We start from the raw sequence: 25,052 nt of genomic DNA, 5'->3' as shown, positions 1-25,052 counted from the left end.
TCTGAAACCTTACAGTATACAAAAAACAAAGATGGCATAGCAAAAAAACTGAATGCCCCCAAAGGTGTCTCTCAGTAAAGATCCTTGAAGGGAGGTAGATAATCTGCTATAGAAATAATTAAAGTGAAAGCTCGACTTAGATTTTGGGTTCACCTTCCAGAAAATTGTATCAAAGATGTCTTCAATCTGCTTCACTCTTTTTATATTGCTATGCAGTAGCAAGAGAAAATACTGAAAGCTCTTGATGCTTTACATTGGACATATAGAAAGTAAAAAAAAGGAAAAGAAAACCCAACCTCTTAACTATTTCGGAAGTGGCCTAACAGCAAATGAACTAATAGACTTGGCACTGTCACCTTACAGCGTGGAGGGTGTTGTGGCTGGGAGAGGGATGCTGGTGAGTCTTCGATATTACAACTGCAGGATAAAATTACTACAGAGTTTATGCTCTGATAGCTAGTATTAAAGTGTGTGGATCATGCGAATGCATCATTTCATCTCTAAGCAGCAGAGTCTTTGATGAGAGGCTTGTTATATACTGCATATCATCTAAAATTGAAGTACAGAGAAATCGCTTCACTTTTTCTATCCCCTTTCACCCAACCCTCCAGCAAATCCCTTCAGGGAAACCACACGGTACTAAATCTTGAGGTGTTAGATTATGTATCTCATTAAAAATCCTGCAAAATGCTAGGATTAAGAGTAGCAGTAATACTGTGATTTGACAGATTTAGTGTTTTATTGATCGATTCCTATTACAAATATTATAAACCTGACATAGCCTGCAGTCCCCAAAGATGCCTGGGGGAAAAAAAGCTTTTTTTTTTTTTTTTTTTAAAAGATTGGAGCATTTAATTGTAACTGATGATCCGTGTCAGCAGCAGTCCCGGGAGGGCTGACAGCTGCAGCTCTGGAAGAGGCGAGAATGCTCTGTATGACCCTGATGGCTTCTTTGAGGTATTGAAGTTTAAAGCAACACACAACTTTTCCAGTCAGATGGATGCTCGGAGCAGGTGTGCTAGTGCTTTGTTTTGGGTTTCTAAATAAATCATGCTGAATAGAAGAAAAGCTTTCTGGGTTGTTCATCTGCATATTTTACCTTTTATAGCAAACTGCATAGCAGTTGGTTCAGTAAATCCCAGTGCAGGATTTGCACCTAGCTGCAGCTATGTGTTTTCCCTCTCCGCCTCTGTACTTTGTTAGCACTTCTATCTTTGAACTGAATCTGGCAGGAGCAATAATGGACATAAGTGTGTAGACGGGATGCCAAGTGGCCCCTCGCATCTGAAGTTTTTGTTGTGCAACTGTCCGAGAGAGGGACTGCGTGCATCAGGATTAAAAGTGCTGGTCTCCCTATGCTTCTGGTCCAGCTTAATGCTTGCGCGAGTGCTGTCACCAATGAAGTACAGAGAGAGCTTTTTGACAAAAAGCAATAACAAAGAAACGGGTGTAGGACTGGTCTACAGCAGGTTGTTTTTCTGAAATTTCACTCTTTGGCTAGCACCACTGTAATTCTACGTGTGATTCCAACACTGGCAAAGTATTTTATTGCGTTCGTTAGTGCTGTTTTGAGCGGCCTTGGATAGCAGCATTATAAAACACAACAAGTCACAAGAACCTTATCTGGGTAACGTTCCAGCTCTTATTTCTGCTGGTAGATCTAAACGGACAGAAAAACTGCCGAGTGACTTGGAATGCCATCTGGAGAAAAGGAGCTGCTTTACGTCTTAGCAGGAGAAGGCAGTCTTCTACGGCAGTGGAGTACAGCAAAGATATTTAGGTAAAGGGAATGAACGTATTCTTCTAGTCATTACAGATATTTTTCTAGGAGTAAACTCCTTGCAAAATTTTTGACATTAGTATAGCTGCACTGAATAGAAGTATAATTTGACTCTGCTTAGGTGATTTGACATATGTTACATGCCGAAGCACTTAAGATTTTTTAAAGCAAGAAATTCCAATATAAAGTGTAAGCAATAATACTGCCTTGCATAACTCAGATCACAGACCTAGTGTTTGGATGACTGAAGAACACATCCATTGATGAACTTTTTTCTTTTTTTTTCCTTCTCTTTTGCTCTTGCAAAAAACCTCTTTTGTATATGGCTAATGGGCACTGTGTGGAGAGAGATTTTTGTTTAGCATAGATAAAATTGCCTTTTTTAAAAGTTTGTATTGAAAATTGTACACATGAATCCATAAAAAATGGAATTATCTTTGAAGTGTAGAAATACAGAAAACATCACATTACATATGAGGAAGAAATTTCTATTCATTCAGACTAGGTGAGCGTCTGTCAGATAAAAATTTATTGTCAGATGACAATAACTCATGAACCAACTGTGTGGGGGGCTTTTTTGTACATCAGAACATGTCTCTCTCTTTCTTTGTCTGGACTGATTTTGTTATTATGCCTTTCTATCATTTCAAACAACTTAAATTGTTGTTTTGGCTTATAGCAATTGCATTACCTCTGTCACCAAAAGAGAAAACTTGAGAAGAGAAGCAACAGGAAAAAATTAATTCCTACACACTGTTTTGGCTCTGCTAAGGAACAGTTGTGCAAAGTAGTGACTGACTTCCCCTATCCCTTTTCTAAACAAGAGGCTGAGAAGGTTTCTTTCTAGTTTGCTGTGTGGTTAACCACATTGAAAACTGGATTTTTTTTTTTAGTTGTTGAACTAAATCATTTACAGCAGGGTAACCTAATTTATGATGATGGTTTGTTAGGGTGGTTACTGTGCAGACATTTTATTGTAAGGATATCTTGTGCTGGTTGAATTCAAGCTTTCATTTCTTGAAATGGAAGACTTTTTTTCTAGTTCTTTTCTAGAAAAGAATTTGTCATCAGCTGGGAAAACTTAAGTTTGGTACTGATGGAAAGAGGCAGCTCTCACAGTGGAAGCTTTGGAAAACTGTGCTATGTATCACAATGGCAGCGACAGTTTAATTTCCTAGCAGCATTTTATACATTTGCAAGAAATAAAATTATAAAGGACATGGGAGGATAGATTTGGTGCTACAGTCTGGATTTTAGAATATTGGACTACTATTGTGCCAAAAATGGGTACTATTAATGTAGTAAATAGGGAAGGCAAGACTCATGCTTATTGAATGAAGTATTTTCTTCTAAGAGGGTCAAAAATTTGCTGTGCGCCATATAAATAATAAAAAAAAGTTTTAAACTATGGAAGTGCACTGTTTTTTGTTTATTTTTTCAGAGATTTTCCAGATTCCTATAGGTGATAGTGTTGCAGATTATATTGACTCTAATCCTACTTTATTTGCTCATGAATAGCTATCAGAAAGATCAATACTCTCTCTTAACTGTTTGCATTGGTATGAGGGTGGATAAGCAAACTTTCACTGGCAAAAATACTCTGTTTCGAAAGGATCCTTATAGTATATTTATAATCCCCTTTTGAAGAGGCAAGCAGAATTGCAGTTGCACCTATGACTTCAGTTGGAGGGAAGGCGCCTGTTGTAAATTATGGGCAGTTCCGTTGACTCTGGTGGGCTAAGGATACTCCCAGCGTTACAGATCTGCTGCTGTGTTTTTATTGGCTTTTAGTGTTTGGACTCAGCAAGGACTAATTGTCTTTAGAAGCTGAAGAATTTGTAGCTTGTGGGAAAGATGTGCAGAAAATTCAAACTATAACTCATCAATTAAAAGAAAAAATATTTCTTTTTTATCAGTCTCAATGGGATACGTGTATCTCCGTCAGCACAATCTCCGTCTGCTGCTGTTTTACATATGTGCCCGTATTTGTATGTTTGCAGGCAAGCCAAGCAAACAGGGATAGGAAAAAAAAAACCCTCCTAAACTGAAGAAAACAAGCTTTCTAACAAATTTTCTAGTGTGAATTCTTTACTTGATATGTTACACATAAACATTTAATATTGAGGCATTAAAAGAAAAAAGTATATCCTCAGTCATAAACTTTCCTTTTGATGTGGAATAATAAATTCAAGTTTTGGACTCTCTACCATGCTTTTTTTTTTTTTCTTTTCTTAGGACAGTACCTTGAGCAGTGAGACAGCTCTGCCTGTAAAACTGATTACATCCAGAGACTTGGGAGAATTATGTATTGGCCTTAGCTGTCCCTGAGTTGTACCGCTGTAGAGTAAATTTCTTTGGGGAAGAACGCAGCTAAGGAGCCCCATATTCTGAAAGCCTTGCTGAGCGTGTACATGGGAAGTCCCCCATTAGAAGTTTTAAGTAGGAAAAAAGAGGAGGTGAAGGCCAGACGGGTGCCGAGGGCTGGGTTTGCGCTGCGGGGCTGTCGGGCAGGGCGGCCTCGCGCAGGTGCGTGCTGCGAGCGCGCTGCGCCGCGACCCGCGGGCACGCCTGGTCCCTGGGAGCAGCCCCGCTTCCTTCCTCCTCCGTCGGTGTTCCTTCTGTGTTATTTTAATAACCAGCTGCATTGTTAATGTGCAAGGACTGGTTGTTTTTTATAAGACACTTTTTTGTTTCTTTTAAAATAGAAAGATGAAAACTACAGAAGCCTACCACGAGATACTAGTAGCTGGTCTAACCAGTTTCAGAGAGACAATGCTCGCTCATCGTTAAGTGCCAGTCATCCCATGGTGGACAAGTGGCTGGAGAGGCAAGAACAGGTAATATATATGCATATATATATATTACTTTATCAATCTAATCTTTATACTAGTCCAGAGTATTACAAAGAAATATATTCTTATGTGATATTGGCTCTCTAAGCATGATATAAGCACCAGAGTTATGCCGATTAAATTTGTAATGGAATCATTCTGCTTCTAAAAGCTGCATTAGACTGAAAATGGGCAGCTGCAGATTGTTTCATTTTTGAGTCATATGTGCATTTCCACAGTATGCAAAGTGCTGCTGTTCTTTACAACTGATACCAACAGGGTTATTTTATGTAGAGAATATTATCTTGATAAACAGTTTGCTGTTGAAAAGCTAATAATATTACACCAGAGTAGCCAAATGTGGACTGATTTTGGCATTGCACTTTCAAATGCTTTTTATTCTTAACCTTATATATTAATTATAAACCTGAAGAGATTGCTATCATGCTTATTACTACTACATTTATATTACTTTAATAGTGGGCTTTTCTGAGACATTAAATAATTCCAGCTTATGTTTGCTGCCTTCATTAATAAACTGGGATTCATGAAGAGTTAAAGGTCTAAAATTAAGATTATCTAGCAATCATTTCATATGTTCATGTGTCTCAAATATTTCAAGAAGTTTCTTCAAACTTATAATGAAAATGCATCTTTACTATGAAGACTACAAATATGTCAGAAAACCTATATATAAAATAGTGCATATGTAGGATTATTACCCTGCTTTTCTTCTTCATACAACGTGACATGAAAATGTTGAGGTTTTGCACTGAACATAAATATGCAAATTTTGTATTTTACAGCAGTAGTGTCAAAAAACATGATTTGCTTTGTAAAGAGGAGATTTGAAGTGAAATTTAGCATCTGACACAAGCTGAGCTTTTTAGGCCATGTCTAGTGGATGGAGGGGAAGTTTTAGAATCCAGAACTGGGCTGATATTTTGTGACTGCTCTCTGTCACCCACAAAAGTTGTATTAATATTTGAAGTCCAGCATCACCAAAAGGCAGGATATTCCAAATATTTTTTATTCAACCTTCTTAACTAGACAGGAACATAAGAAATATCACACTCTATAAAAAACCAAACCAAATGTGAGCTATTAACTTTTTTTTTATTTTATAATTGGCTGTGGATTTATTTCAGTTCATGTGGTTTATGAAAAAAATCTGTTCTTGATAGCTGTATATTTTTCTCTGCACATTTAATGATAGAAACTGTAGTGGTAATTCCATTGCCGTTTTCCTCTGAAGATGGGTAGGGTTAGTATAGATGAGTTTAGCTGCTGTCTCTGTATCCATATATATTGAAATGTAAAGCTGGTGCCCAGATTTGAGCCATCTCCTGTTACAGTTTTGTTTGTGTGATTTTTTTGAGGCGTACTTTCATGCGTCATTAGATTTTCACTGTGGTAATTAATGAAACTGCTGTCTCAGCAGAAGAAGTTGGATAAGGGATCTTAATAGTGATCTTAGAAAATGTTGGCTATGTGAATATTCTAATATATGAACATCCATACTTTTCAAAGAAGTATTAAGTTTTGTGGTGATTCTGGTCTCCAGACAACTTAACTAGATGAGTTTATTCATCAGTTAGGTAAATAATTGGGCACTAGTGAGAGTCTCAAAGTGTATTTGTTATTTTAGTTAACGGATTGAAATCTGAGCTTGCAAATTTCTTTTCTCTTCTGAGCAAGTTTTCTGGGATTTTTTGTTTTGTTTTGTTTGTTTCATTGTATTTGAGAGTGAGAGAGAGCACATTCATTCATTAAATTTGTTGATGAGTCTGCATGTACCTGGAAGACCAGGATCCTTTTGTGGTTTCCTATCAGCAGGACAATTAATTAGACTGAAACCTGTTTACCAGGGTATGAGCAGCAGAAGGAAGCCCATATTGAGAAGGGAACGGAGCACAGTTCTGCGGAGGGAAGGGCTGGAAGGGCCTGGCAGAGAGTGGAGTAGCTACAGATAGAAGTATTCTTGGTTCTTTTGGGGGGTTTTAACTCTTAACATCTTTTTCAGCATCACCTGTGAGCTTTTTGTTTTTCACTGGATAATCACAGAATCACAGAATCACAGAATCACTGAGGTTGGAAGGGACCTCTGGAGATCATCTAGTCCAACCCCCCTGCTCAAGCAGGGTCACCTAGAGCACATTGCACAGGATTGCATCCAGGCGGCTTTTGAATATCTCCAGAGAAGGAGACTCCACCACCTCTCGGGGCAACCTGTTCCAGTGCTCTGTCACCCTCACAGTGAAAAAGTTTTTCCTCATGTTAAGATGGAAGTGTCTGTGTTTCAGTTTGTGCCCATTGCCTCGCGTCCTGTCGCTCGGCACCACTGAAAAGAGTCTGGCCCCATCCTCTCGACACCCTCCCTTCAGATACTTGTACACATTGATAAGATCTCCTCTCAGCCTTCTCTTCTCCAAGCTAAACAGGCCAAGCTCTCTCAGCCTTTCCTCATAAGAGAGATGCTCCAGTCCCCTAATCATCTTTGTGGCCCTTCGCTGGACTTGCTCCAGTAGTGCCACATCCCTCTCGTACTGGGGAGCCCAGAACTGGACGCAGTACTCCAGATGTGGCCTCACCAGGGCTGAGTAGAGGGGGAGAATCACTTCCCTCGACCTGCTGGCAACACTCTTTCTGATGCAGCCCAGGATACCATTGGCCTTCTTGGCCACAAGGGCACATTGCTGCCTCATGCTTAACTTGGTGTCCACCAGCACTCCCAGGTCCTTCTCAGCAGAGCTGCTTTCCAGCAGGTCAACCCCCAGCCTGTACTGGTGCATGGGGTTATTCCTCCCCAGGTGCAGGACCCTGCACTTGCCTTTGTTGAATTTCATGAGGTTCCTCTCTGCCCACCTCTCCAGCCTGTCCAAGTCTCTTTGAATGGCAGCACAGCCCTCTGGTGTATCAGCCACTCCTCCCAGTTTTGTATCATCAGCAAACTTGCTGAGGGTGCACTCTGTGCCTTCATCCAGGTCATTGATGAAGAAGTTGAACAAGACTGGACCCAGTACTGACCCCTGGGGGACACCGCTAGCTACAGGCCTCCAACTAGACTCTGTGCCACTGATCACAACTCTCTGAGCTCTGCCATTCAGCCAGGTCTCAATCCACCTCACTGTCCACTCATCCAGCCCACACTTCCTGAGCTTGTCTATGAGGATGCTATGGGAGACAGTGTCAAAAGCCTTGCTGAAGTCTAGGTAGACAACATCCACTGCTCTCCCCTCATCTACTCAGCCAGTCATTCCATCATAGAAGGCTATCAGATTGGTTAGGCATGATTTCCCCTTGGTGAAGCCATGCTGACTACTCCTGATCACCTTCTTTTCCTCCACATGCGTGGAGATGGCTTCCAGGATGATCTGCTCCATCACCTTTCCAGGGATGGAGGTGAGGCTGACTGGCCTGTAGTTCCCTGGGTCCTCCTTCTTGCCCTTTTTGAAGACTGGGGTGACATTGGCTTTCTTCCAGTCCTCGGGCACCTCTCCTGTTCTCCATGACCTTTCAAAGATGATGGAGAGTGGCTTAGCAATAACATCCGCCAGCTCCCTCAGCACTCGTGGGTGCATCCCATCAGGGCCCATGGATTTGTGGGTGTCAAGTTTGCTTAAATGATCTCTAACCCACTCCGCCTCCACCAAGGGAAAGTCTTCCTCTCTCCAGACTTTCTCTCTTGCCTCCAGGGTCTGGGGTTCCTGAGGGCTGGCCTGACCAGTAAAGACTGAAGCAAAGAAGGCATTCAGTAACTCTGCCTTCTCTGCATCCTTCGTCACCAGGGCACCCACTCCATTCAGCAAAGGGCCCACATTTTCCCTAGTCTTCCTCTTGCTGCTGATGTATTTGAAGAAGCCCTTCTTGTTGTCCTTGACATCTCTAGCCAGATTTAATTCCAAACGGGCCTTAGCCTTCCTCGTCGCATCCCTGCATACTCTGACAACATTCCTATATTCCTCCCAAGTGGCCTGTCTCCCTTTCCACTTTCTGTATACTTCCTTCTTCTGCTTGAGTTTTGCCAGGAGCTCTTTGCTCATCCATGCAGGTCTCCTGCCCCCTTTGCTTGACTTCCTACTCATAGGGATGCACCGCTCTTGAGCCTGGAGGAAGTGATGTTTGAATATTAACCAACTCTCTTGAACACTCCTTCCTTCCAGGGCCCTCACCCATGGGATTCCTCCAAGTAGGTCCCTGAAGAGGCCAAAGTTTGCTCTCCTGAAGTCCAGGGTTGCGATCCTACTTGGTGCCCTGCTGCCTCCTTGCAGGATCCTGAACTCCACCATCTCATGGTCACTGCAGCCAAGGCAGCCCCCAACCTTCACATCTTCCACCAGTCCTTCTTTGTTTGTTAGTACGAGGTCCAGCAGCACACCTCTCCTTGTTGGCTCCTCCACCACCTGGGTCAAGAAGTTGTCACCAATGCTCTGCAGGAATCTCCAGGACTGTTTGTGCCTAGCTGTGTTGTCTTTCCAGCAGATATCGGGGTGGTTGAAGTCCCCCATGAGAACCAGGGCCTGGGATTGTGAGGCTACTTCCAGCTGTCTGTAGAAGGCCTCATCGACTTCCTCTTCCTGATCAGGTGGCCTGTAGTAAACACCCACAACAGTGTCACCTCTATTAGCCTCTCTCTTTTATTGTTTACTTTTTTTTAAAAAATTTATCAGAGTTTTCTGGAATGCTTGACAACAAGCAAACTAGAAATGTCAGAACCTAACGACATTTTTGTTCTTTCCCTACGACAAGTGACAAGACAACAGGTTCTATGCTTATATGGTACCTGTTGTTGAAACTACAAATAGATAATTGTGCCAGAGACAAAAGTCCTGTCTTATCTTATTGTGAATGGCTTTAAGCACATTGTTTGCTCAAAAAAAATATTTTTGAATTTATAAGTATCCCATCCATTTCAGTACTTAGATTGCACATAACTTTTTTTTACATCATTTGCCTTATCTTCTCTATATTTGCCACTTTACTGAACCTCTGTGTTCAAAACCATAGAAATACTGTCAGTGGAAATGAGTAACCCGAAAAGACATGCGAAAAAGAGAAATTCAGATAATTAGGCTGCAGTGTAGTTTACTAATCTGGCATAGTCAATTCATTTAGCAACTTCCAGTCATACTCCTGTGTATTCAACAGGATTGTGCCAGGGGAGCTGGAATGAGTTGTGCACCGTACCCGTATGTTTATAAAAAGTAGCAGACAGTAGGTCTGGCAAGAAGGCAAGGCAATGACAATGCCAAGAAACCACTAGGGCAGAATTGTTTGCTGATATCAGGGATAATAGTCCTGGTCTAATCTGGCTGTATGGCTTCGTGGACTAGACAGTAGTAGAAGACACTGGATTCATATTGCAGACTCCAGAGGCTTGCTGTTGGATGAAGGTTTTTTGGAGATGCTGCTTTCAAAGCTTGCTGTGCAAATTCTGGCCTTTTGAACACGAGGAGAAAGAAATTTCCAGGATGATCTTTGTCAGTGTCTAACATAGATAAACATTCCCTGGAACTGTGCTTTGAGGACTGGAGGTGTGATGTGCCGAAGAAGCGCAGCTATTTTTATGTGGGCCACATCTCATTTCTCATAAACAGAGCTATAGAGCAAGCTATAATCACTGCAACATCACAGCTTGTTCTGCGACTGAAACAGCAAGATACCTTATTTCTGGGAAGTCATTATAGGCTGCTAGAGCAGGGGCTAATAAGGGCATAGAGTTGGATATATTCTAGCAGTTGTTAAAGAAATAGTTATCCTCTAGACTTGTCAAGGTTTTAGGGCCTTAAAATGGAGGAAGGCATGAAGCCTGTGAAAATTTCTGGAAGTAATTGGTTTTGCTCCTATCTATTGTGCTTTACTCTGTTAAATTAGAGTGCTCTGCTAAATTAGAGTGATGCATCAAAGGAATGGAAAAGATTAATTCTGCCTTCTGAGTCCTTTAAGATATTACGGTTCTATATGCTGGTTAGATATTTCTGCCTATGGATTGCTCACAATTTAGTTCCAAAGTCCTCTGGTTATCCACGGGGCAAACTGATCAGTGTAATTATCAGAAAGTTTTGGGATTTCTAAAGCCCACAAAGTAAGTTATGTGAAACTGTTTCTACCAAAAATCGTTGTTTTACCATTATAAAACAAAATTCCAAATAGGGTTTTAGAATGCCTTTAGAAAGTTAAAAGACTTTTACTCTTGCTGTTTTGCTCAATTATTTCACTAGTTCTCTCTTAGAGATCAGCAACTATTAGGAACAAAATTTGCAAACTTTAATTTCATTCTGAAATCCTTTAAAAAGGAAATTTTTTTTTGTTGTTGTTATCCTCCCTCTACTTCACAGCACTTTCTTTTCCTCCACAGCAACCAAGCTTTGAGGAATTAGTTGAAAAATCTTGCATTTCTCCCCAGATTTATTCATAGACACGGTAACAGCACTTTTATTTGAGCAACCTTCTTTTTCCTCAGTTGACCTCAAGAGTTGCTCAGGGTCTGACCAAATCTGAAATCATGCTGCTTGAGAGCAGGGAGACATGAAAAGGCAATGAATGAAAGAGTTAAACTTTTCACCAATTTGTTAAGTTTAAACGCACAGAAGGCTTCTCTAGGGTGGTCATTTCAGTTTCATTAGTCAAATATTGAAACTGGCAGCACTCAGAAAACCCGGAGCTGAAACAGTATATCCTTTGCTCTGCTGGAGAGGCCTATTTCGGCAGCAGGAGTAAGAGCACCCTGCTGTTCTGTGTGGTGGGAAAGGGCCGAGAGCAGCAGGAACGGGGAATTCTGCTTCTCCCCTGCTTAAGTTAGGAACAGCTGATAAGATTTGCAACGATAAAGATATAGGTTCAATTAAAACTATACGTAAATATATATATGCATATAAGTAAACTTGTTAGCAAATGAAAGCAAGATAATTTATTATTCAGAATGCTAAGCAGCTTACAGCAGTTTACTATAGTGCAACACCAATCACCTTTTTGAAATTAAGAAAGGTTTAAATTTAGGAGATGAAATAAAATTTCATGGTTATTACTGAAGAGCAGGTATGACTCCTAAAATCCTATGAGCTTTTCTAGCATTTAGCAAAAGTCAGAAATGAAAGCAGCTCAACTGTATGCTGAAATGGGAAGAGAAGTTGGTTACTACTGCTATCTTCCTGAGCAGAAATTCACTCTGCAGAACGCCGTTTTCACCATATTGCTGCCTCCTTCCTGTTAGTTATTCCTGTTCATGACATCTGTCCATGGTGAAATAAAATCCTAATCTTGTGCAGTTTCTCTGGTTCCTTTTTCAACAATGAGATCTGAAGTGCAAATAGCACTACGGACTTATTTCTCCAAGCATTCAGTACCTCCCTTCAGCTTTTATTTTCCACAGACTAAAGGCTGCTTTTAATTTGATTAAATATACCATTTTAAAACATTCAGATGCCATAAAGTAGTGCATTTCAGAGTTGTCAGTGGAAAAAAAAATCAGAGCTTTAAAATCTGTGAGGTAAATTGGTGAATTTAAATCACTAATTTCTTTTGGTTTCCCATATTCAGTTCATCCATGTTGTCAAATTTTTCATTTAACAACAAAAACCCTGCATCTATTTTATGCCTTAATGTTAAAGAATAGGAGGTAGAAACATAGCTCATGTATTTGAGCTCCTTTTTTATTTTCTGCATGTTTTCCTCTTTTTTGGAATGCATTTAAGGCATAGTATTAATGTGAGCAGGCATTCTGGATGTGTCATAGCAGCAGAGCCTAATGTATGTAGATATATTAATTTTCACTGGTGTGCCTCTTCTATATTTCTCCTTGTCTGACAGGTGTATTTTTGCCTTTGTTTTTATGTTTTATTATTACCTTGACTATACAACGTAAAGGTCTGCAATTTCCATGCTTCCTAAACTGGGATGGGGGAAGGTCTTGGGGTGGAGGCTGTTCTGATCTCAAACTCTCCACTTGTCTGTCTCTCTCTTTTTTTTTTTTCTTTAATGACTAATCACACCTTTGGGGTGTTTTTGCACATATTATACAGCCAAAACCTTTAATTGCTAAAGAATTTCTTACAGCCTTTGACCGCCCAGAAGAATATAGTGGTATCACTAATCTGTACAGGATCACGATAGAGAGATTATTCTATTGACCAGTGTCAGTGTCCTCCCTTGGCTGTGTTGTTGTTGTTGTTGTTGTTGTTGTTGTTGTTGTTGTTATAGTATTAGGAAAATACTGTACCAAGTGAGCTCCAGAAACCTGTATTTAGGTGTTTACAGTGTGAGTATCTGCATATAAATGCCGAAGCTCCCAGTGTGTAGTACCGCAGTCTGGAGAGCTGTTCAGGCCTGCCTAGAGCCGGGACACGTGCTTGGTCAGCTGGGTCGTTCCCAGGCTGGGCTCCACTGAGCCTCTCAGCTGCGTAGGGCCCGGAAAGGTGTTTAGGTGCCTTGGTCCCACAGAGACACCTCCATCTGGGAAACCTGCCTGAGCCAATTCTGCCCTATGGATCCCAGTGCTTGAAAAAAGGGCATGAGAGGATAAAACAAGCTTGTACGATAGGCATAGAGGTTATGCATTTCTAGCGACACATGCGTCTCGGAAACACAGCCTTGTCCAGATTTAAGTCCAGCTTTGAACTTAAACTGCTTCAGATCCAGATTTCTGAATCTAACCTTCCATATTTAATTTCCAGTTTGTTTTTCAGGTTCTAACTTGATCTATTTCTGACTTCTCTATAAACTCTATTTTCTGCCTGGAATAGTTTCACATCTGTGCATTCTTTGGTATATAACTTAAATGTGAATATACTAACATGCATATTTTAAAAATATTCTCTGAATGTGTGTGTCTGACCACAGAAACACTTAAAAAGAGAAAGGCTTATTGTTATGCTGAATGCATCAGTATGTGCAGATACAGAATCAAATTTTAAACTGTTGTATGTGATAGTTTTAAGAAAAAATTAACATGAAATGTAGAAGTCTGTGCATCTTTATGCAAAACAGGCATTCTTGGACATGACCTTAATTGCATATTTTGGAAAGAGATTTTTTTTCTTATTTGTCTTGCAGCCATGAATGGCTCTTAGCTTTTCTTGGTGCTGAGGGTTTCAGTTTATATTAGATAGGAGGTTGGAATAAACAGCTTTATTGCTTGGGGACAGCAGGAGTAGTGCAGTTTTTATAAACAATGTTTCATGCTGGCATCTATCTTGTTCTCCTTTGAAAATAATCTGTCATTTCATGCTGCGTATTAAATAGGTGAGACAGTTTGGGGGCTACAGCCTACGTTCAGATACGTGCTGTTGTGTAGATACGAATTCAGTGGCAGAATGTAGCTCTAGGTTGAGAGGTCATTACAGTCCAAAACTTAAAAAAATATACAAGATGATTTTTACAAAACCCAAACCTTCTGCTCTGCAGAGCCTTTCTGAAGAGGCTCGCTGGGCCTGCGGGGTGTTTTTAGACTAGCTGGGATCGCTGCACTGCTGTTCTCCTGCCCATTCGGACCGAACTATTTAAATAATCCTGTTGCTATGGTAGCTAATGGTAGTTAAGTTATGGTACCAGGAATGTAAATAACATTCTCTTAAATTGCGTATGGAGGGGCTGTGAGAACTTTGAAATAAATTACTGTGGTTAGTTTTGCTACTATTTTCTAAATATCTTTCTCAGTATCTCACAGTACGGCATTACCTCTGGCTGTGTTTGCCTGCTGTCTCTCTATGATAGCAGGCAAGATAAGGGAAGCTGAAAAATCCCTTACTGGGCCTGGGAGGATGTTTCAGGTCTTCCTTTTCTTCTTCTAAAAACTTGTTTGCTTTTTCTCTCTTCACTCTGTGAAGAGGTTTATCTTTGAGAACATTTTCTTTTCAGTCCAGACATCCATAACGCTGTATCCCAGCTGGATGTCTTGCATCGTTTTCCTCTGTCTCTACTTTTTATTTAACAGTTTCTGTCAGTGTTTTTTTTTTTTTTTTGGGGGGGGGAGGGTCGGTTCTGTTTGCATGGTTTCTAACAGCATTGCTCTCTGTATTTTGGTGACGCGTTGGCTGGCGCCGCTGTGCGGTGCCCTGGCAGCCGGGCGTGCGCGGTGCCAGAGCGGAGCGTGGCTGCGCGAGGCGGCGGCCTCGCGGCGCTCCTGCCTTGGCGCGGCCGCGGGAGCGGGGCGCCGGCGAGGCCACGAGCAGCGCGCGACAGGACCCCTACTCACAGAGTGCCAGAGTCACGCTGCAGTGAAATACATTAGTAAAATTAAAATTTGTCTTCATTCCCTTGGTGGGTAATATGGTTAATGAATATAGATCTAACCAAATTACAGTAATTTATTTCATTAGTTTGCAACACTGTAAAACTTTTCAGGGCAGTATAGCCCTTTTATACAAACCTGAAATAGATGCAGTTCCTTCATCCGCTTCAAAGACCACAAAGGTTAAAAGTTTTAAGTGTATTAAACCAATTCTGTTAATTGTGTCCGTAGAGGATTCTCCCTCACCCTTGGTAAAGCATTCTTCATTTAAAATTCCCATTATGCTCATTCTGCTTTCTGGCCTTTGAAACAAAGTGCAAATATGTAAGTGATTATTTGCTTCATTGCTGCTTAAAAAGAAATTCTGCATTTTTATTTCAGCAGACAGTACTGGTAGTATGTCATATTGATGTTTGCCTTTTTTTCCTTACATTTCACTTTCCTCTCATTTTCTCTGTTCAACCTGTTTCTTCTTTCTGCATACCTGCTTTATGGTTTACGATATAGGTACCTACAAGACAGCTACCAATGCCTCGGAAAAAGGAGAAGCCATCTATAAAGCCCAACGCTTATAATCCCTCATACACTTTATTTTCTGGCACCTTGAAGTTGTTGTGTTTCATGTTCTGTCAGAAAGATACAGTTCAAAATCTGAAAGTTATCCCAATTTTATTTTTCCAATTTTAAATCATAAGAAAACCCAAGATTAAGAATTTGCTTGATTTTGCTGCCAAGCCAAACTTTTGTAATTTTGCATTACAGGTCAGTCTGTGCTTCACTAAAGCTTCAAATTAGCTTAATTTTGAGTTTTGGGGGTTGTTTTAACAAAAAAATCCAAATTCAATTCCAGAACAGAATGTTTGTGACTTGAAATGGAAAAATAAGAGCCTTTTTTTTTAATGAGAGCTTTTAAAAAGGAAAATACCCTGATTTTCCTCATACTGTGATCTATGTTTTTTCTTCTAAATGGCTAATGTTATTTTCAAGAAATATTCATATTATAAATTTATAGTGGAAGTTATATTTCTTCCTACAGCAAAACAGACCAATTTAGTTAGCCAGAGGTATGATCTCAGGGCTCTTCACTTCTGGCCCTAGTTTTTGGGTGAGAATCAGGGAAATTACTGCTGAGTCCGGCAAGCCCGTTAATTCTAATGAGAACAAAAAGGAAGTGAGAGAATGGTTATTTTCGTCAAGAAAAATGATGACAGATTTTATCCAAATGGGAAGGTTATCTTTAACTAGTTTGTCAAATAATAGCAGAATGATTTTTAAACTCTTTTTCTTTACATGAGTTACTAAGTAAGAAGATGGTGCTTTCAGAAGAGGCCTAAGCTGGTCCTCTTTTACGGTGGGAGGGGTAGTGAATCAGGTCTCTCCTTGAGGTAAATAAGAAAGGCGCTTATTTTTTACGATCTGTGTGTGGACAGGTTACTTTAATGACATGATTGCACTTGCTATAAAGGGAATTGTACTGTCTAACTTAGAGTTAATAATTGAATTATATGGAAGTAATTTGTCTGGGTTTTTGTTTTATTTTGGGTTTCACATTTAATCTTGATTTTATTGCTTAAGCATGAGCATTTCATTATTGAATGTAGTACTCTCTGGCTGTATTAAGTGGTTACTGTAATTTATAGGATACTTTGAGGATTGTCATGAATCCGCATGAAGTGACACAGCAAGATTTAGTGAGTGCAGCAACGGAGTCAATGTAATTACGTAATATGACCTAGCTGATGTGATATACCATAAGATTTAAATTTATTTCATTGGTATAACTGTAAGAAAAAGAAGACAAAGGACCAGCCTTGCCAATTCATTCATTGACTGATTAGGAAAGCAGTGCATTCCAAATTTGTCTTAAAGCTACTTGGTGTTGCATGTGCAATGGTTCAACCTAACCAGTTTCCAGGGCTGGGGGGGTGAGAGGAGGGGAAGAAGGGAGAAGAGGAGGGAGACTGGTTAGGAAATCAGGATGTACTAAACAGTTTTTTTTTCTTTTCTATGAGTTGCATGCGAAATGGAAGAAACGGCCATCTTTTCTTCATTTTGTTGTGTTTAATCTGATTTAATAAATAATTATTAGTGTTTTCATAAGACTCAGCAACTGTGAACTGCCTCATGGCACTGATAAGGATTTTTGCTGAATCCCTGTTCCAAAAGAAGAAAATGGATTTGCAGCTGATGCAGTAGCTCTAGCCGAGAGAGGTTCATAGGTACATGGAATTAAAACAAATACAGCACATCTGCTGTTTCCATGAGGAAGCAATAGAATGGAAATGTTATGTGAAGCAAGGGGCACCACAAATAGTAATGAAGTAAAGATTTTCTGTAATACAGTTCTGTAAAGATTTTATTTTTGAAATAGATATCCCTTTTAATTTTTGATTTCTTATATATTTTAAGAATAAAAATTGTTGCCCAAACTCCATATTAAGGCATCACTCACTTTCATGCCAGCTGCATGTGATTGTTTCAAACTTCATTTGGATTGAAATTCTGCCTTTTGTTCTTCCAGCTCAGAGATGACTGTTTAAAATATGAGCAAACTAAGTTTGCTAGTCACATTATTTTAACATGTTTGCCGTTTAAGATATTGAGTGTTTTCACAGCTTAAAAGTTATTTTGTCCTGTTTCATCTATTTTTTTTTTCTTTTTAAGCTGAGCTGCCAGAGATAATGGTCATGATTTTAGCTTTGCTCTTCTTTTAAACCATACATATAACCTAGACTGGCTTTCCCTTTTGACTGCTGTCCCTTTGGTGCTGCCAGCCCACACTCAGTACTGGGCAACCGGGGATCCAGGAGGAGGCTGGAGCTTTGGGACTTGAGTTCGTCCTGTGTTTATTCCTCCTTCCTTCCTGCATTTATTCCTCCACTTATTCCTCCTGCCTGGGCAATCGTGGTGCAGTTGGAATTGGACCTTTTTTCCTTCCTTTCAGCGAGCCGGAGGAGGCCCCCATGAGCCGTGCCCCCTGCTTCTGTCCTGAAGCTAGACAGTAGCAAGCTCCAGTTTCTGCTCCTCTTCTCTAACCCGGTGTCTTCTAAGCAGGCACAAGCTCTGTCTTGCCTGTACTGCCACGAACTGGAAGATGTAGCTATGGTTAGCAGAGGACCTAGTCTGACCTGGTAAATTCAGACAAAAAGGGTGCATTTACTTGGGGCTTGATGCAGTACTAGTGCAGCAGTTTCTAACAGTTTGGGAATAAAAGTAAAAAATGAGACTGTCCGCTCAAGAAAAGATTAAGTAGACATACTCAGTAGGATAAGGCATCTAAGTCATTTGCAACATTGATGTTAAGGCTGGCGTATGTACATATGCAACTATTTCCAAGAAGAAATATTTGTCCTTTAGGTTGTGTATTGCAAACATTTTTACAAACTGTGGAATAAACACCTGTGGAGTGAGGTATCCAAAATGAACAAAACCCCAGATCCTTCTAATATTTCTTCAGCGTACTAGGCAGTAAGCCAGTGTTGAATCACTTTGTATTAAAGCTTAATTTCCTCCTTCTTTTGAACACACTCATTTGTCTTCAAAAACCTTTGCTTTCCTAATGCCTAGGAATTCATGATTGCTTATAATTTCAACCCATTTATCCAAAGCACAGACTAAATTAAATGCCTCAAAAGAAAGCAGTCATATCTGTGAGCATCTCTATTTAAAATTATTGAAACGTACATTAAGTATTCCATCATACCATTTTTATTTATCTTGATTTTCTGGCCAATAATTATAACAACAAAGCATAATTTTATAAAGTAAACCCATCAGTATTTCTTACTTGTAGTTACTCTTTATCACTATAAATAGCTCTGTCTTTGTAAAGGCTCTTTAACTCATCCTCTCATCAAAACTGATGGAGTTTGCTAGTGATTTGAAGGTCAGTAGAACTGGTCCTATGCAAGAAAAACATCTTAGTAGAATATTTAAGTAGGATAGTGCATATTCCAGCATTCTGGGTAGGTGAAATGAATGGGGTTCAAGGACTCTGCCATTTTTCTGAATACACAAATGCTGGCCTTACTGTAAAGCTAAAGATCTGGTAGGAGGCACTTGAGTGTCAGAGGACAGCATAAAATTTTGGGAGGTAGGCTGGTAAATGTTTAGATCAGGGAAAAAAAAGAAATGAGTATTTCTGGATCTATGTGAACTCACATTCCCACCTCTTTGCAACTTGGTTCCCTGATGATCTTTTTCATTTTACTGCTATTACTTGTGCATTTTTCTGCAGTTTCTGAGGCTTGGGTGAATTCAGTGCAGTGCATGCGTCTTCAGCATGAAATTGGGACTCCATCTCAGGAAGGTGTAAGTAACTTCTGAAATCAACCCAGAAGTCCTTCTGTGGTGTTTCAGCAAGGCAAGAAGCAGTCGCCCCAGTTCTGTCCGTTTGTGCTAACTGGAAGTTGCTGGTTTTGCTGTAATGAAAAGTGATACCATTCTAGGTCATCTGAATTTGGAGCCTGTACAAAAGACAAAATTTAACCAATTCCACGATAGCATCTTTCTGTTTGCCAGTTAACTGACAGGAAACTTTTAATTTCATGTTATAATTCAGGGTTCTGCTTTCTTACTGCTCATTCATATATGCATGTATACATACTTGTTTATATACTGGAAATACAGAACATTAAAAGCAGACAGTTAAAAAATTTTTATATTTAGAATATTTAGAAATGCTGTCATTGATGCATAAATGTGTTTATATATGCATGTATATATATATTTCAGTGTATCTGTACATAACTTGTAAAAATTATTTTGATAAATGCTTTTCTTCTAAACTACACAGTGTGTTTCTAAACACATTCACATAGTGTAGTTTTGAGTCACCTTCCTGATGTTTGTCCTGATAACCTTAGTAATTGTTTTAGAGGAGAAAGCGCCTGATGTAAACTTCTTTGCAAACCAAAAGAGGTAATACAGAAATACCATTTTGTTCTCTTTGAATTTTTACTTTGCTTTTATAGGTCAAAAAAGCAATAGGTTTTGTGGGTAAATATCTACAGCTAGACTAAAAGTGTGTTGATGGCGTAAGATGCTGGGTGTTTTAAATGATGTGTAGTAGCATCAATTTAATTTATTTAACAATCAAGAATATTAGTCTCAAGCAATGTTTTTTAAAAGTACTAATGATAATTATTTATCTTCAGTTCTGATTTTAAGGAAACTTTTCAGAAAACCTTAACTTAAAACATATAGTTAGTACACAATAATTTCTCAGTTTTCAAATCTTAGCTTATTTTTCTTTCTCTATATTAATACTGATAATTTGAAGCATGATAACTTTTAGGTAATTGTGGTGATTGAAATCACAAAGACCCTAAATAAGATTAGAGACCAGCAAAGTTATTAATGTAGCAAAATTTAAGAATGCAGAATCTTGGAAACATGGTCTTGCTTCCATTTGGAGCATTAAGTTTAAATATAGTTTTAAGATTGTTTCAGAAATGCTCAAATAACCAATTCATACTCTGTCCTGTAATATTATAAATCTGCAAATGGATTCTGTGAGTCACCTCGCTTATCTCATTTACACAGTTAAATTTTTTTTTCTTTTGTTGAAGACATTAATTTCGCAGTGTCGGATAGCTTAATTTTCTTGCCTTCTATTTTACTAGACTGGCAGTGCAGATACCACTATGTCTGACACATCATTTTTTTCTGTACAATACTATATGTTTTGTGGCTCTTGTGCAGCAGTAGACTGGCTCAGAAATCACAGTCTGGGATTATTGTCTTTGTGTATCCTCAAGGAGTAATATTTTAAAGTCACTGCAGCTGTTGATACTTAAGAATATGATTTTTACTTTTTATTTCTGCCAGTTTTTACCATCTGCGTGTCTGTTTTTTGGCTCCTTGATTTAATTTTTCAGTTTAATTTCTCAGTTGCACTGGGATTTCTTTCTCTTTCTCACACATGCTCTTTTTGACTCATCCATGAACTTGCATTAAAAAAAAAATTATTTACAGCAGTTGCATAGTAAAATTCTTGGCCTTCACAATTTGAATTTTTTAATGATAGATTTTATTGAGTCTTTTCTAGTAAATGCATGTCATTTTTGGAAGTGAAGTAACTTATTAGACTATGTTTAAGATTTGAAAAATTACTTTGGAATAAATTGAAGTGTTTTGGCGGGAAAAGCTAGCTTGGTCACATTAAACACATTCTAGGCTTTCATACTCGTTTAGTTGTTAATGCCCAAGAGGGAATAATTTTCTTGAGAAATTTGCGTTATAATCATAAACAGACATAATTCAGTAGTTTTCTCATGAAACACTGACTGAAGTTTTGGCGCTAATGATTTGAAATTCACACAAGCAGGAACATTTTTGTTTAAATTCCAAGAAAAATACTAATAAAATACATTAAAATAGAAACAAAACATACATACAGTGTTTTACAGACTGTTTTCAATAAAAGGGGATGTATCTTCATCGATTAATAGATGTCTCATGAACTTAGGCATGTTCTAGCATTTCAGGTATGTCCTGGTAGAACTTGAGTTATTTCATGAGCTCATCCCTGGCAAGTTCTTTCAAAAAATTACTTTATGTGAATAACTTTTTTTAATGTACAAGAGTAACTATATGACACATCTATCAAATATTCTGCTTCTTTGTGTGTTTATGAAAATTAAAAACTCCACTGCTGCTGTGATTGTTTTTTTGACATATGTAGTTGCTTCTAACTTGAAATATATTCCTTAAGGACAAATTTAATGACTTTTTAAAAATAAGCAAATAATAATAATAAAAAAAATAACAAATACAGATATTTTTGTAACTGAGTATTAAAGTCTGTTTTTACCTTCTGGCACACCTGCTTGCTCATAGTTGACTTTCAGACCCAAGTATGGGTCTGCTTCCTTTTCGAACTTCCTCTGGTTTCTCATGAATATTTGTGTAATGCTGCCAAACACAAAATGAAAAGTTTGAGAGTTTACCAGCATTAACAGCTGATAACGTGTCCTCTTTTGCATATGAGGCTCCAATAATGTTACTGTGTTTTCTATTCTGTGTGGTCTACTTTGGATTATTTTTCTTAACAATGCTGCAGACTCTCAAAAGCCAAAAGAAATACTCTGTTCACTTGAGAAGACCGGCTTTGGCAAGAAAGCGTTGCTGGGAAATTCTGTACAGCAGAATCAGTCGTCTTCTCTTCTGTTTGGTTACGCCTCTACACTGGTTTTCTTCCAAATACCCACCCAGACCATTTTTACTATGTTATGAAACTGCGAAAGCATACTGCTTTTACCCGGAGTGATTTGGGCGTTCATTCCCGCTACATTCTTGTTGTGGCTTCCTGAAAAGATTTTGGTTTTGGAGGAAGAGGAGTGTTAGTGCCTGATCTTAAATTCTCAGTTGCCATTAAAAAATCTTTGTAAGGTTTTCCAGTTTTACTAATAAAGATTCATACAGACCCTGTTTGAGGGGTATGAGAAATGAGGTACAATTTAAACTCCCTTTTCAGAATTTGAGCTCCAAAATTATACCTCACTTGAAGGATTTTATTACAGTCAGGTGTAACTTTCTGATTCCCCCACAAACGTTCTTTTACTAGTACTGTAAGTAATGGGGAAAACTGGAAAATCAAACAAGTACATGTTCCCACTGTACAGTGAGATGAGTACTGAATTATTACACTGTAATAATGTCCACGCACAAATGGACTTAATTTAGAAATGATGGTATGTGATCAAGAGATGGTTGATCTCTGTTTCTCTGTGGCTTGAAATCTTAGAAAGTTTTATCTTTTCAGTTGTGAATAAAAGCTGTTGCCTCCCCCTGGGATTAGCTCACTCCTACAATTTGTTGTCCATAGGGCTACTTAGAAAACGGCACCTGAGATATGCACCGCTGCTGCTTTTCTTCTTGCCTTGCGTGTGGAGTACAGTCTGGTGCTGTTTTCAGAGGAGCTGGAGCCGAGCTCTCCGCGCGCCGCAGCTCCGCGGAGCAGGGCGCTGCATTTCCCCTGCCCCTCTCCGGCGACTCAGGCTCCCTGCGCTGTTGGGAAAGGCCCAACAGATTACAGTGTCTGGGCTTTGTGTGTGCATGTATGGTGAATGTCTCTGAGCGTGTAGTCGGGTTTGCGTAGAGGTGTGCGTACTTTGCTCCTTTGATAGATTTTTGCTTTCCTTCGAGCTGAGAGAATTCGAGCAACATTGAGAAAGGGGGACTCTAAGTGCAGGAGAATAATCCACTAATGGCTAGCAACATCCTCTCTGTTGCTCCTAGCTTGAATCCAGTCTGTTTTAAGTCTACGCATAATCCATATCTGACTGCCAGATACTCAGTCATGCTTTACTATGTATTTGAAAAAGCTCAGGGGAGGCTAGATGTAAACTTCCTTTTTAGATAAAGTTACCCAGCTGCTTGGTACATTGAATTCATTGAGGGTAGGAAGTGTTAGGTTCATTTCCAACCCTTGCACTGCAGTCATTTTCTGCAACGACGCATCAGGATTGATTACCATAGCAACAGTGTTTTAACTTGTACAGCTGTGAATGTGGTTAATGATAATAGAATTATCTAGTCATTTTAAATCCTGTTATATTATTAGGTCATCTGCACCATCCCCTTGCTATGTGCTGAGTTATTCCCCATAGCGTATCTTGTAGTTCTTTGTCCCAGCTACTTTTACATGTGTTGAGCAGTGGGAGTCCTGCTTCTTCCCTTGGGAAACTTTCACAGTCTGATTTATCACCCCATTAAGGATTTTCTTCTGATACTTAGCCTCACTGCACCTCGCTTATCCCAGCTACATGGCTTTGCACAGTCTGGAAGTTCTAGTCTGAGCTTCTTGCCGATCAAGCAATGGCAATTATTCCCTCTTGTTCCTTACCTGTACTTGGGCTTTTCAGGATTCTTTCGTGGGGAAAAACAAAGTTCTAAACCCGTCACTTTATGTTCTTTGTGACTACACCATTTTGTTAGCAGAGTGCCTAGTAGTAAAATACTATTCAGGTGGCCGGAGTTGGTTAGATACAGAGCTTCCAGCTTTCCGGTGGTTAGAAGTGTTTGCTTCAGCTTATGCACCCCTGGAACGCGTATTCTTCTGCCTGCCTGTATACCCCACAACTTTTGATAGTACTGTGTAATGAGTGGGAAAATGCAATTTCTTAGAGGGAGTTGCTCCACAGCCTTTGTCACAACCCAGCAGAAGCATCCTTTCAGTCTTCTGGTCTGGTTTCACCAGTGTAAGTGTGGGAGGGACAGAAATATCAATATAATCCTACACGTGTAGAGACTGCAGAGTTTATCCTCTCTTGTGATTTGCTCTGTTTCTAAATCTTTTGTAAATTTGTCATTTTTCCACCATCAAAAGAAATAATTTCCAGCCATATTCAAAGAGGCATAAAAGCGGAAATGAAGTTATCCTCCTTTCCTGAGCGTTTTGTGCTCAGTGTTGATTGGCCAGAGCAGTTTAAAGCAGGTAAAAGAAAGTACTTTTTACACAGCAGGTAGTGAGGCCATGGAGCGCTCTTCTCTTGTCTCATGAGGTTGCCTACAGATATGTTACGTCATTGTTATGCTCCTCACCTGCTTTCTTGAAAATAGTTGAGAATTTAGTAAATAAGACTGAAGCGTATCACCATCCTTTCAGTTATCTGTTGTTCCCACTGCAACTTCCTTTTGCTTTTTGAATAATTTTCTCTTTCTTAATATCTCATGGCATACAGCTACCAATTTCCTTTTAAAAATAATTTAAAATATTAATAAATACATATTACATTAATATTAATCTAGACTACCCTGAGAGGGTAGAAGACTGAGAATTGCCATTTGAAATCACTTTTAGAGCTAATTTGCTGCAAAAATATTTGATGTCGCAGTAAAATTCAGATATATTAGATTTACTACACTTCCATCATCCACTAATTATTTAATTTGTGGAGCTTTTTTGCTAGCTTGGGGGGGAGAGGTAGCACTACTTTTTCCAAGATACTCCCCTTTGAGGCTTAGACTAGATTGCATTTCTCAGTATGCATTATCTTACTTGTATTCAAGTTTCAATTTCCTCAGTCATCAGGCTTCTCAGTCCACTGGCTTGATATATATATCTGGAAAGTCTCTCAAAGCTTATAGATTGTGCTTTAAAAGAGTATGTTTTAAACCTAAGTTTTATTTTACTGGCAAATTTTATCACTTTATTTTTAGCTTGCTCTTCCAGACTATTAATTCTTTAGGTAACGTTATCTTGCCATCA

At 39.2% G+C, this 25,052-nt stretch overlaps 1 protein-coding gene across 11 annotated transcripts in view; it reads left to right on the top strand.

Moving 5' to 3' along the window:
• The window catches only part of PARD3 (par-3 family cell polarity regulator), a 477,274-nt gene that overhangs the window by 208,603 nt on the left and 243,619 nt on the right, over positions 1–25,052 (top strand). For 7 of the 11 annotated variants that reach the window (XM_067291890.1, XM_067291884.1, XM_067291885.1 and 4 more), the window contains exon 5: positions 4,486–4,617. The exons of the other annotated variants lie outside the window; for them this stretch is intronic. In XM_067291890.1, coding sequence (XP_067147991.1) covers positions 4,486–4,617 — 132 coding nt within the window. The remainder of the gene's footprint in view (positions 1–4,485; positions 4,618–25,052) is intronic. 11 annotated transcript variants of the gene reach the window in all.

This window comes from Apteryx mantelli, chromosome 2 (assembly GCF_036417845.1).
Source record: "Apteryx mantelli isolate bAptMan1 chromosome 2, bAptMan1.hap1, whole genome shotgun sequence".
Classification (NCBI taxonomy): Eukaryota; Metazoa; Chordata; class Aves; order Apterygiformes; family Apterygidae; genus Apteryx; species Apteryx mantelli.
The sequence above is the reverse complement of the archived record's forward strand: the minus strand, read 5'-3'. Positions and strand labels throughout refer to the sequence as shown.